A 13,003-nucleotide genomic window follows, 5' to 3' on the forward strand; every position below is an offset into this window, starting at 1 on the left:
TAAGCTCTAATGAAATATTGGATTTTTCCCACAATGTTTAAACTTTATTTGATGGAAGACCACAGAAATTTTTAGAAAAAGAAGACGTACATACTGGTGCCCAATGTAGAAGAGATCTTGGTTCTTCATAAGGCAAATGGGTGCCACCTTCCAGAATTAGTTGGAAACTTAAATTTCTAGTGAACTACCTATGTAAAAAGCCTTTTCAAATTAAAAATTGAGTTTTGCCTTTTACCTAATTATAGTCTTACCAGTGATTTTAGGCTATAAATTGAGTGCATGCAAATCTCCCCTAAACAAATAAGAAGCAGTCACCAATGAAAAGCTCACTTCTCTGAATGAAAGAGGTTCTCCACATCGTGGTCCCTAATTGATGACCAATTATTTTACTTGTCTTACTTGTCTTGATGTGGCATCAAGGTGCCCATCTGCAGTTGGCCAGATGGATTTGACTGGAAGTGGAGAAATAATAACAAAGGCCCCCATTTACTGAGCATCTGCTGTGAGCCAAGCCCTGGGCCTGGTGCTTTCTATGCATTATTACTAATCTTCATATAATCCTTGTAAAACTGACCCTATGATGCCCATTATGTGGGTAGGAAAACTGAGCTCCAGGGAGACTAGCAAGTTTCTCAACATCGTACACTCAGTAGTTGTTGGATCCACATTCAACTAACTACCCAGACTCCATGCTTTCCCACTTGCTTTCTGGTAGGGCTTTCAAAACTTCTAGAAATACTGATTTTGACTTGTGGCACATCAAAGAAACAAGCCCTTGCCCTAGTGGAAACCAGTTTAGCTCTCTTCTGCTTTTTAGAAGCCATCAGAGCTGAGTCCTTAGGATCTGAATTTTTGAATAGGCCCTTTTAACACTTCACTTGGTTTTGAGTAGTTTTCAAAGGAACTCAAAAATTGATCTTGGTCACCCAGCATTCTCAGACCAGAGCTCTGAAAAGGGCTGGCTTCTCCCTGGACATTTACAGCATCCTAGAATGAGGTCAATCAGTACATCTGTAAGGAAGGGTCTTCTAAACTAAGAAAACAAAGTCTTTCTGGACATGGCCTGATCCTAATATGTGGGTACTAATGACCTCACTTAATCGAGAGGCTTGTGGTGGCTAGCTTATAGAGAGTGTACAGGAGGGTGGCAATGATTTAATTCTGTCTAATTCACTCTCCAGTTACAAAATCTCAGACTTGATGTTGGTTTTGCAGTCCTGATATCCTATAATTTGAAAGCCTTTTTCTAAATGAAAGGGAACTTAAAAATTCAGGATCAAACTTAGACACGTTATTTTGGAACAGAAGTGTGAATCTTCAGTGTTTTGCTTTTAGATGTTTCCAGCCAGAATGGAGGCAGATGATACCTGGTCTAGATAGAGCCCATTCTTGTCCATTACATCTCTTTATACTCTATTTTCAGTCTGTAGATCTATATTTTTCATTCCGGCAAAGTGTTCTTCTAAGGTGACATCTTTCGGGGAAGAGAAATGACATTGTGTAACATTCAGGGTATATGATAGTCTCAGTGGCTTTGGGCTGAACTTTCAATGTTGGTCTTGCCTTTTCAGGACAGTGTAATATTCTCAGTTCTTAGCTTCTGCCACTTGCCGTCTGTTATCTTATATTACATCCTCAGATAACCTTCCTCTTAGGTGGCCCTTGTGCACTATTTAGTTCTGTAACTATGAATTAAATATTAACCCATAAAAGTACTTAGCCAGTTTTGGACTGAATAGACACAGGAGATAGGAGAGAGCAATTTTTATTTATTTGGTTCTTACAATGAACTGAGCATTGTGCAGACTGTTTGCTTAATCCTTAAAAATTCTTGTGAGATAAATGGCTCTAGGCTGTATTAGATACTATTCGCTCATTTGTTCCTGAATTCATTTGTGTATTCCACAAGTATTCAAGTGTTTTCTATAAATCAGGCACTGCTCTGGCCACTGAGGCTATGGCAAGGAACAAAACACACTAAGACTTTGAACTCATCAAGATTTCATTCTAGTAGGGAGGGGAGATAACCTATAAATAACAAACAAAACAAAAAGGGTAAAATATATATTGTGAAAAAGTGATTAGTGCTTAGATAAAAATAAATTAGAAAACAGGGATAGAAAATAGCATGGAAGAGGAGGTGGGAACTGTAATTATAAGGCGGTCAGGCAAGTCTCCATTAAGAAGGTGACATTTGAACAGAGATACGGGAAAAATATGAAAGTAAGCTATTTGAATATCGAGGAGAAGGGTATTTCAAGTTAATACAGGAGTATGCCAGTCATAATTGGAAATAGCAAGGAGGCCAGTGTGGCTGGAATAAAGGAGAGTGGGTGGTAGGATATGAAATTAGAGATGAAATTGATGGAGAGCCAAGTGGAGATTGATCATGGGAGGGAGAGAGAAAAGGAAGGTTAGACTGCTGGAGGGCTTTTTGCTTACATTTAGTAAGGTAGGAAGCCATTGGGGGTGAAGGAGTTGAGTAGGAACATGAATTTGTCTTAAAAGAATGACTCTGGCTTCTGAATTTAGGGGAGGCTACAGGAGGAACAAAGATGGAAGCAGGAAGACAATTAAGAAGCCACTGCAGTAACTCGGATGAGAGAAGACAGTGGCTCAGATGAGAATGTTGACAGCGGAAGTGGTTGGATTCTGATGTATTTTTAAGGTAGTTCCAAAGGATTAGCTGAGAGTTTGGATATGGAATACAAGAGAAAGAAAGGAGTTGGAAAGACTCCAAATTTTGCATGGTAGATAAGTAGAAGGATGGAGTTTCCATGGATTGTAATAAGGCAAACAATAGGAAGAAGAGATTTATGAAGGAAAATCAGGACTTCTGTTTTGGACATGTTCAGTTTGAGATGCTTATTCACCATCATTTCATACCTCTGTTGAACAGAATTGGAAAGAGATGCTCACTGTGGTCAAGCATGTTGCATAAGATCACAAAGGGAAGAGATAGTATTAGTCAAACCAGGTCTGATAGATTCCAAAACTGAGCTCATAACTACCACACTCTTCTGCCTCAACTCTTGGATTTCCATTTGACTAAATCTCAGAGTAGTGTAGGAATAATTTAAATTCACAGAAAATCGTCAAACATAATTTTAGCCATTTTTAATGCCGAGTCTTCCATGTTGTGAGCCATTTACATTTTAGCTGGTTTTTATTTCTTCTCATCTCATCCTCTCATAGTGGTACTTTTCAACCATTTCTTTACCAAGAGGTAAGCAGGAGGAGACAAAGAAAGCCACAAAGGACTTGAATGGTGCATACTGACAGTGACTTGGTCCTATCTGAACTCTCAAGAGAGCAATGCAAAGTTGGAGGATGCGCATCTAATTCAGTAATGGTTAAGATGACCTTTTTCCCTCCTGCTGAGATATATTTCTCTGATACAGGCTCAGATATGCAGATCTCACTTCTGGGGTGGTATTAATATATACCCTAAAGCAAATTAATTACATGAACTACTTCCCCCCAAAAGTTGTAAATTTCTCAGTGTAAGATATTTGATGTGCTGGCATGGAAAGATGTTCCTTTCACACCAAGCTGACAGAGGAAGGGCCAGATAGGCAGAGAAAGAAAAACTGGAAGAGGCAATTCAATGACCTCTGTCCTGGTGTCTTTTAAATGACTGAATGATACGTAGACTAGCTCTTTGGGAGGAAGAAGAGGCTCGAGGGCTGGACATTGGTTAGGTATAGAAAAGTACAGAGACAACCTGCATGGATTGCTTTTCTACAGAAGCATTCCCAGAGGTGACTTAAGCTTCTCAGGTCTGTTCCTGACTGCTTGTGGCAGTAGCGTAAGTCATGAGTGGGTCTTCCCGAGCACTGCCATCTGCTAGCAGAATGGCATCTCCAGGTAGCCTTGAACGCTCCAGCCTGGGCCTCGGTCACAGACCACCTTCAGACCACTAAGAAACTTTGCTCACTGCTCCCACCAGCCATAACTTTTCCATCAATTACTTACTCAGACATTTCTTCATTCACCTTTGGAACAGCTGAGAATAAGGATCCTGGAACAAATCTCTCACCCACTACCCTCCTGTCTTCCAGACCGCCTCCGTAAATTATCCTGTGGCAAGCACAGAGTGTGAGTCTTCACCTCTTTCCTTAAAAATGCCAAGATCATTATTCTGCTGAAGTCAGGTTACAAAAAAATCATCACATATAACCTCGAAAGGGAAAAGAAGTCCTATAAAAATAGGCAGTGTTCTTGGGAATGGGGAGTCAGAGGGCACGTTGCGGGTAACAGGCCTGATGATGCAATAATGCCTCACATGCCCGGGGGCCCCGCTGGATTGGCCACCATAGATTCACCAGGTGCTGCTTTTGCAAAGTATCTTGCTTTTTGTTTTCTGTCTTGATAGGGGAAAAAACTGTAATATTTCCACTTTTGCAAAACTAAAAGAACCCCAATTTCGGTCTCACCACTTGCATAGCTGATTTCATATGCTGCTGTATTTAATGATAAAATTTATTTCCCTCCTCTACTGTGAAGTTGTTACATTATGAGGTAGGGAGGGCAGCTGGCGAGCCTTGTACTTCATAATTCTTGGGGGTAAAGGGAGGTGGAGAGCATGAGCACCTCCCCCCCTCTCCCCTTCTTTTCCTGGCCCTGCCATCTCCCTTGTGAGGCATATGCTAGGGCCACCTACTTGGATATAGTATTGACAGCAGCCTTCGAGTGCGCTCCAAGAGTTGACGTGAGAATCTTAGTTCCTTTTCTCCCACAGTCTTAGACCTTTGTAACATTGCAAAGCCTGGGCTGTTGGGCGCAATGGGGATGGAAGGAGGGCCTAATGCCCCATCCGGTGGTGATGACCGTGACTTCCGTGTCTGCTTTCTTCCATGGTGTTCCCTGCCAATCTCATGCTTTCTCAGCTCCTTTTCATGGTAATTTGTGCCATGGTGGTCCTAGACATAAACAGCCATCAAGCAGGCCTGTCAACACTGGCTTTACGCCCTCAAGTCACAGCCCTTGTTTCCTGGCAAAGCTTTCTCTCCTTCCTCCTCAGTCATTTTGGTTCCCTGATGCCCCTGTTCAGAGCCATTCTTGTGTTGTGAGAAGCCCTATAAAAACTTCCCCAAACGTGTTCACATCGCCAATAGGGAGATACACTTTCTGACAAAGGACTATTACCACTCCCGCAGCTCAGCTGAGCCGAGCAGGGAAGCGAGTGACTATTTCTTTGGTGATGGTTATCAACGATGTTGTTTCTGTGTTTCAGGACATTTAAAGAAATAACATAACAAACAATGAATGGGAAACATAAGTAGTTCTTCATATCATGGGGGTGAGCAAGCAATGAAGGAGCAGAAAAGAGATGTGGCATTCAGATGTAGTGTCTTTTTTTCTTCCTGGTCTTTCTGTCTCCTGTGGTTAGAAGAGACCATAGTAATAAGTAATAGTCTGTAAGAGTGAAAAGAGCCACAAAAGAGAAGGCATCTTGAGCATTTATGTCTGCTCTGTGGAGTTCTCTGTGACTTTTGGAAGGGAAAGCTCCTCACCTAGTCACACAGGCGAGATTTCGCCAGACTAAGTCCCTCCTTCATCCAGCAATGCCTGTCTTAGAATGTTAATCTTAGGCTCCATTAGTTAACATAAAATAAAAAAAATACGCACCTATTTAACTGCATGTTAGGAGATATTCTAAAAGACTCCACTGAATAGAAGTAGTGGCGGTGATAGTGAATGTGTATTGATTTTTATACTGTACAATTGAAACACCAGGAGCTCTGTATGCATTGTCTCATCTAATCATAACACAGCGCTGTTGAGTATAGATAGTGCTGTGGCCCCCATTTTACCGAGGACAAATCTGAGTTGAGAGAGTGTAAGTAACTTGCTCCAAATGGCACTGTGGTAAAGTGGCAGATGCTGTTCTTGCCTAGGTGGGTCTGACTCCAAAAGCTGTGCCTTGAAGAGCTGCATTTTCGAGCAAGGTGAAGACAGCAACCCTGATGTGAGCAGTGGCATCCTGTGCTGGCACCCGTACACAGCCACCTCTTGGAATTTGTCCTTAACTGGTACCTTGGAACAAGAGGTCATTGAGCTCACTCTTGTTCATACTGGTGTTGGCAATCCCTCAGAGCCAGATATGCAAAATCTATACACCTTGGCTAAGCCCTGCCCATGGTGCCAGCTATACGTAAGCATAACTGACTTGGAATGGAAAGAATCAGGATGTCTGGTTAGCTGTGGTTTCTAAGCAATATGCAGAACACCAGAATCTGGCCACAAATCCCCAGTGCAATTGGCACCAAACAGTGTTCTGTGCTAGGGACAGGAACTCATAGTCCTAAGCCTGCATCTACCTCTTCTGTGCTGTGTGACCACCAGCATGGCATGTCTCCTTTTCTCTAGTGTTGAATTTGTAAAGTGAATAGATGGACAGAATAATCTCAGAGATGACCTGTAGCTCCAGTATTTGAGACCTTAGTCCTTGGTGAATTAGCTGGCCAAAATTTACAACCTGTAACCTTCCATTCATGACCATGCGAAGAGCCATTTACCAGTGAATGAAAACGATCATTCACTGTGGGGCATCAGGGCGGCCCCACAGGGTGAATAAACCCTGAAAAATGGCCAAGAGAAAACCAGGGTATGGCTTCGGCCAAAGGGAAATGTAGCCTTTTACTCCTGTGATTGTTTATTTGATTTTCATAGTGTCTTTCTTCCCAGGGTGCTAAAGATGTTGTGAAGAAAGTGTTAAAGTCAAAGATACATTGCATAGGCACTCTCTTCCTGGGAAACTAAGGAATCAGAGGTCTCTGAAATAGTCTTCAGAGGCATTTCTTTGAGGTCCTTGCTTTCTCTTGTTTCCATGGGTAAGCAGAGGCAAGCAACCCGTTTTCTTAATCGGGCCCTGCTTCAGTATAGCATAAGGAAGAAAATGGTGGCTCTGGAGACAGATACACTACATCTGAAGCCTAACTGCTGCTTCCTGGCTCTGTGGCCCTGGACAAGTGATGTCACCTCTTTAATCCACAGTCTCCTCATCTGTAGAAAGGAATCCTGAGCCATAAGCTTGCTGTTGGGATTAAGTGAGAGAAACCAGGGTCCAACAGCCATCATCCCCCTCACAGTAACAGCTCAATACAGGGTAGCTAGTATGATTTCTCACAGTTCTGCTCCAACTGAAAGAGTGCTCTTGGGGTGGCCTTTTGAATCTAAATAACTTGTGCCAAATCAGTTCAGCATTAGTACTGTGGGTCAGATTCCAGGCAATTCTTTCTTGTGACCTTTAGGAAAACGTGACGTTTATTATGTAATACACTTCTGTGATGGCTACAGCTTTCATGTGTTGGTTCATTCCCATAAATATTTGCTGACAGCCTGCAGTGTGGAAGGAGTAAATAAACACGTGTGAGTTGCAACTACTATCTTTTTTTCACGTGACAAGCCCACATGGTTTTCCAGATCTTGCATTAAGCAATATTTGAAACTTTGATCCCTAAATCCGTATCCTTGTGCTCACATTCTTGTTTTGGTGGGACAGTAGGTTCAGGCTGGTGTCCCTTTGCCTTTCCCGAGGGGGTGATGCTCACGCAATCCTCATTTCATTCACCACCGTAATTGGCAAAGGTGGTCCTGAATCCTAGGCACAGGCATGGCGTCCTTTCTTATAGCATACTTTCCAGATGAGGTTTGACTTTATGTTTTGTTGAACAAAGTCAAAACAAGACTAGAATCGAGAAGAGCTTGTTGTTATGAAAAGACACAACTGAACATTTTTTAAATGAAGTGATTTAGATGTTATTTTCATATTTTTTAGAATCACAAGGGAAAGGCCTTGAGTAATAATTGGTATAGTCTCGTGTCTCAGAAAACCACCAGTCTCAGAGAGATGGTTAGCTACCTGATTGTCAAAAATCCTTAGATCGGGGAGTCTTGACTTAACTGGATAATAGCTTCCAGTATCTGACCTTTATCTTGGTCTTTCAGTTCTTCCTTATTTCTAATGTGCTGTCAGCTAATCCTGTGGTTGTAAATCTGGACTAATTGATCAGTATCCTCCATGAAACATTTCATATAAACAGAATCTCATATGTCTAGATCACATGGAGGTGGGAATCGCCTGGATATGTAGAACTGTGCCCAGACACTCTGCCAGGGCTGTCCTGGACCATCCATTAACCCTTATGTGTCAAGCAACTGCTATAACTTAGGCAGTCCTTGTCCACACCCCCCCTCCTCCAGTGCTTCCTCTAAGCCCTAGCATCTTGCAGCCCCATCGAGAAGCTTCCTTCTGGCCAGATTCTGTGTGCATCCCTGACTTCCTCCCTCCCCTTCTTATTCCTTCATGGTTCTTTATGATGTCCTTACCAGTTCCATGTAGTCCTCCATCTTCTTTTGGATATTCTGGTTCTCAGCAGCATCTGCCGTCCCAGGGATGTCATTCTCTCTAGGTCTTCAGCCCTTCTCATCCAAGCAGACATGCTGTGGTTGTTTGCTGATTTCTCGATGACTGAGAGATGTTGCCCCTCAATATAAGTGAAAGGACCAATGCAGGGCATCCATAATGACAGGGACAGTACACTGGACCCAAATCTGCACTGTATCCAGTGCTACCACTTGAGACAGAAAGCCCTCAGTAGAGGTTATGATCAGACTGCCCATACCTTGAGTTTTGTTTCCACTAGATGAGTTGAGACGCAAGGGTTTCTAACTCTTAGACCTTAGTTAATAGAAAATGTCAAAGCAATATCTGAACGAAGCTCCATATCAAACATCCCCTTTGAACGGCCTCACAGAAACAAAAGCCCAGGCATTTGGGATACTGACCTCGAGGTTTGAGATTACATTGTTTGGGAGCATTGCTCAACGTTGGGGGAAAATCTGTTCTGTTAAATGAGTTGGGTTGTTTCCCCAGAGAAAAAAAGTCTGAGTACTATTGGCAAACTAGGAAGCTATTTCAGCTTTAAATTTAAGGAATTAAATTCTCCCCAGAACAAGAACCCTCAGATATGTAGCCAATAAACAACATGTACTAGGTGACACATTAAATTTAACTATTATATCTCAGTGACGTACATCGATGCAAAAGTCAGTGCCTGGCAAAGGACTGGAAATGATCAGGTGGAAATTTCCCTCAGAATATAAGAGCTGAAACCTGTCTTTATTTGATTATCAAAACAACTTCTTTATGAAATCATAATAGACCCATTAATAAACGTGTTAGATATGAAAATTTCCACGAGCAGCTGCTTTTCTTCATCAGTAAGTTAGAAAGCATGAAATGAAAAGTGTTTGCTATCAGATTAGATGCCTTGAGAGTTTGCTTATCGCTTTTGGATCTTAATTTTAGGCTAATAATATGTGTAGTGAATCATGCTGAAGTATTGCATTCTTTTTTCCAAGTCAGTTCCATTCAAGTGCCTAAATAAGTAAAATGCACCTAGGAATGGGTGGGATGCAGCTAACCCAGACATTAAAAAAAAATTAAGGCCTCTTATTAAGAAACTATTTCATTTCTCTTCATTTTGTGGGCAATAGATGTTGCTTGCACCAGTGGTGCCCCTCAGATGAATTGTTAGCAATGACGTCCTTGATAATTGAACTGTTTTCATTGTGCTCTTATTGTACCTGACAGACATCTATCTGCTTTTGTTGGAGTCACATGGGAAGACGTATATATAAAGTATGTGATTATGCCATTTTGAAAACACCAGTTGTCTCCAATAATAGTACCTCTCTCTATCGCTATTGGAATGATTAAATGAGATAATGCATCCAAAGTTTTAGAGCAGTGCCTGGCACTTAATGAATGTGAGAAAGCTCTGCCTTTGTAGCTTGCTGCCTACTTTTAGGCTGTCTCTTCTGATGACCATGGCAGATTACTAAATCGCATTTCCATCAACTTTCTTTTTCTCCTCCATATTAAAAGACAGCTTGTTTGGACTGTTTGTATATTGAAATGACTGTCCCTAAGGGGAGGCTTGCTTTAGGTTCGTGCATGTTGATCTGATTACTCCAAGACAACTATGTCTGTTTCTTCACCCTAATCAAGCACATGTTACCACCTATGAATCAGTATCCTTTAAGTTCATCCTATTTCCTACAAATAAACATATCCTTGATTCCCAGTGCTGTTTTTCCATCTCCATAAATGTCATCATTATCCATCCAGTTGCCCATTCCAGAACCCTGGGAGTTCTCTCTCACTCTGCCCTCTCCCCTCCACCCAACAGCCAATCCATCAGGAACAATCATTTCTACCTCAAAAAATATGTCTTAAATCCACAGATTCCCTCTACCACAACACTCTGCACCCTAATCTAAGCCACCATCACCTCTTGCCTGGACAAACGCAATCACTTTCTGAGCAGTTTTGTTGTTTCTACTCACGCAGTATTCCCACCCATTGTCCACTCAGTAATCAAAGTAGACTTTTTGAAACAAAAATAAAACCATGTCTTACCCCGACTTAAAACTCTTCAGTGATTTTCCATCTCATGGAAAACAAAATCCAAATACAGTATTAGAACCTGTGAGCTCTGAGTGGTCTGGCCCTGGGAAATGCCTCAGGGAGCCTACTTGCAACCACTCCATCCTCTTTCCTTCATAGCACACATCTCAATAAGGATATATGTATTTTTGTCATCACTTCATTGGTGCTGGTCTCTCTCACTGGTCCATAAGCTCCATGATGGCAGAAATTATGTCAATTATGTTCATCACTCTCTTCCCAGCACTTTGCATAATTATTAGAACTTAGTAGGTGCTCACTAAATGTTTGTTGAATAAAATGAACTCATCCCAGGTTCTAATTGTGCCCTTATATTATTTTTTTGTTCAAGTAACATTTTTAAATATTAAAATTTGTCACTATAATAGGGATTATCTGTGGGCAAGTCATTAGACCACTGGTTTGTGGGGATGTCTCTAGGAGCTTCATTCTAAAAGCCTTCTAGAATTATATCCTAAAGTCTTTATATACATAAAAACACTGTAGGTTGAAGATGGATATTTTTGTTTTGGTATAAATATTCAAATTGGGCTCCTTCCTTCCACACTGTATACTCTATTAAGATTTCCAGAATGACTATTCCAAATCATAACACTCATAAGATGAGAGCTCAAATGAAAGCAGCAATGTTTCCATATCCTAAAGTAAAAAGTTATAGCCAAAACTGTTAACATACATGTTTTAAATTTCTCTATCACCTACTATTAAAATTTTTATAATGGTTTGTGTTTGCTAGAGAAACATGTCTGGCACACTTATGAATGGTATAACTTTGAGCATGCTCTGTAATAGTGGTTGAATTAACATTAGGCTGCATGTTTTATGTGGTGCTATTTATCTGTTAGGCATAAAAGGGCACTTAGCTAATTTAAGTTAACAAAGTCACAAAATTAGTGGAGGAAATAAGAAATATTGAACAGAAGGAAATGACACTTGAAATCTATTTTGATTACGTTTTCACATTTTGTTCTTCATTCTGAAACTCATTTCCCTCTGAAAAGCAAGAATGTTATATTGGGAAATAATATGTCTTGAAAACCTGAGCCAGCAAACTTATGATCCAAGTGGTAATGACTTCTGTAATCGCTAATGAGGCAATGGACATTGAATATCTCGGTGCACTCATTGGGGCCAGCCTCTTGCCTGTTCTACAAGAAGCTGTCATATCAAATTTTTGTCCTGACTCCATAGCGCTTTGATTCCTAAACCTTTCTGAGAAACCTAATCTGAAATCAAAGTCAAGTTTCTTAGATGTGGTCAGACAAGGTCACATTTAAAACAGTTCAGTGAATCTGCAGATCAAAGTTGAAAGGTAATGCCTCCCTCCCAAAATTGGCACAGACTTACCTGCTAGCTTACCTTTCAATTTCTAACGTGCCTTTTCCACCTCCTTCCCTATGGACTGGGAAAATGAGAGCGTATCCTCGGAAAAATGGTAGAAGAGTTTCCTTAAATCATTTAATTAGGAAATTGGACACAGTTGTATTTTGGAATTACACCTTTATCCAAATTAGTGAATCATGAAGCATGTTGTTGAAGAAATATCTTGATCAGAGATTGCATGAAGTGAGATGTGCAAAAGGAATCCTTACGAATTCATAGTAAGACTTCTTTAAATCAGAATTTCATGGTAATTTCAGGTTCATGGGCTTTATTTTGTGCCTAAATTAGCAGAATTTACCCACACTTTTTTTTTCAAAGATTGCCACCTGAGCTAACATCTGTTGCCAATCTTCTTTTTTTGTTATTCTTCTCCCCAAAGACCCCCAGTATATAGTTATATATTCTAGTTGTAGGTCCTTCTGGTTGTGCCACGGATGCCACCTCAGCATGGCCTGATGAGTGGTGCCAGGTTCGCACCCAGGATCCAAACCAGCGAAACCCTAGGCTGCCAAAGCAGAGCATGCAAACTTAACCACTCAGCCACTGGCTGGCCCCTTACCCACACTCTTGAGTGACCCAAAATACTATACAGGATTGCTGCTGTAAAACTGTGGACATTTTTTCCCCCAATGCTACCTTCCTTCTGTGTGGAGCCTTGAGATACTATCCAAAATGGCGCTGGAAAAGGGGAGAATGGTGACTCTTGTTAGGCATGATCTTAACATCTCACGACGCAGGTTTTTATCAAACTCCATGTGATTAAAAAAAAAAAACAACCTTGCCATTGCTTTATATTTCAGTGTTCTGTCTCTTGTGGTCGAGGGCATAAACAACGAAATGTTTACTGCATGGCAAAAGATGGAAGCCATTTAGAAAGTGATTACTGTAAACACCTTGCTAAGCCAAATGGGCACAGAAAGTGCCGAGGAGGAAGATGCCCCAAATGGAAGGCTGGCGCCTGGAGTCAGGTGAGCAATGCTTCTCCTCTACCACTGCTTCCTTACCCTCAGCCATGTGGCTGACACCAGCCTGTTGGCTTGTGTTTCTCTGCGCAGTTTTGGTTTTCAGAGGGGAGCTTGGGGACGGGGAGGGAAGAATCTTTATGTCAGGATACTTACTAGCTGTGGGACCTTGGGCAAGTGG

General features: G+C 41.3%; 1 protein-coding gene and 1 long non-coding RNA gene across 3 annotated transcripts in view; one reads left to right on the forward strand and one right to left on the reverse strand.

The window, feature by feature from the left end:
• The window catches only part of ADAMTS9 (ADAM metallopeptidase with thrombospondin type 1 motif 9), a 166,166-nt gene that overhangs the window by 109,014 nt on the left and 44,149 nt on the right, over positions 1 to 13,003 (forward strand). Inside the window, exon 29 of one of the 2 annotated variants that reach the window (XM_046672352.1) lies at positions 12,661 to 12,828. The exons of the other annotated variant lie outside the window; for it this stretch is intronic. Coding sequence (XP_046528308.1) covers positions 12,661 to 12,828 — 168 coding nt within the window. The remainder of the gene's footprint in view (positions 1 to 12,660; positions 12,829 to 13,003) is intronic. 2 annotated transcript variants of the gene reach the window in all.
• The window catches only part of LOC124245152 (uncharacterized), a 41,124-nt gene that overhangs the window by 21,533 nt on the left and 6,588 nt on the right, over positions 1 to 13,003 (reverse strand). The gene's annotated exons all lie outside the window — the stretch shown is intronic.

The sequence above is a fragment of the Equus quagga genome, chromosome 1 (genome assembly GCF_021613505.1).
Source record: "Equus quagga isolate Etosha38 chromosome 1, UCLA_HA_Equagga_1.0, whole genome shotgun sequence".
Classification (NCBI taxonomy): Eukaryota; Metazoa; Chordata; class Mammalia; order Perissodactyla; family Equidae; genus Equus; species Equus quagga.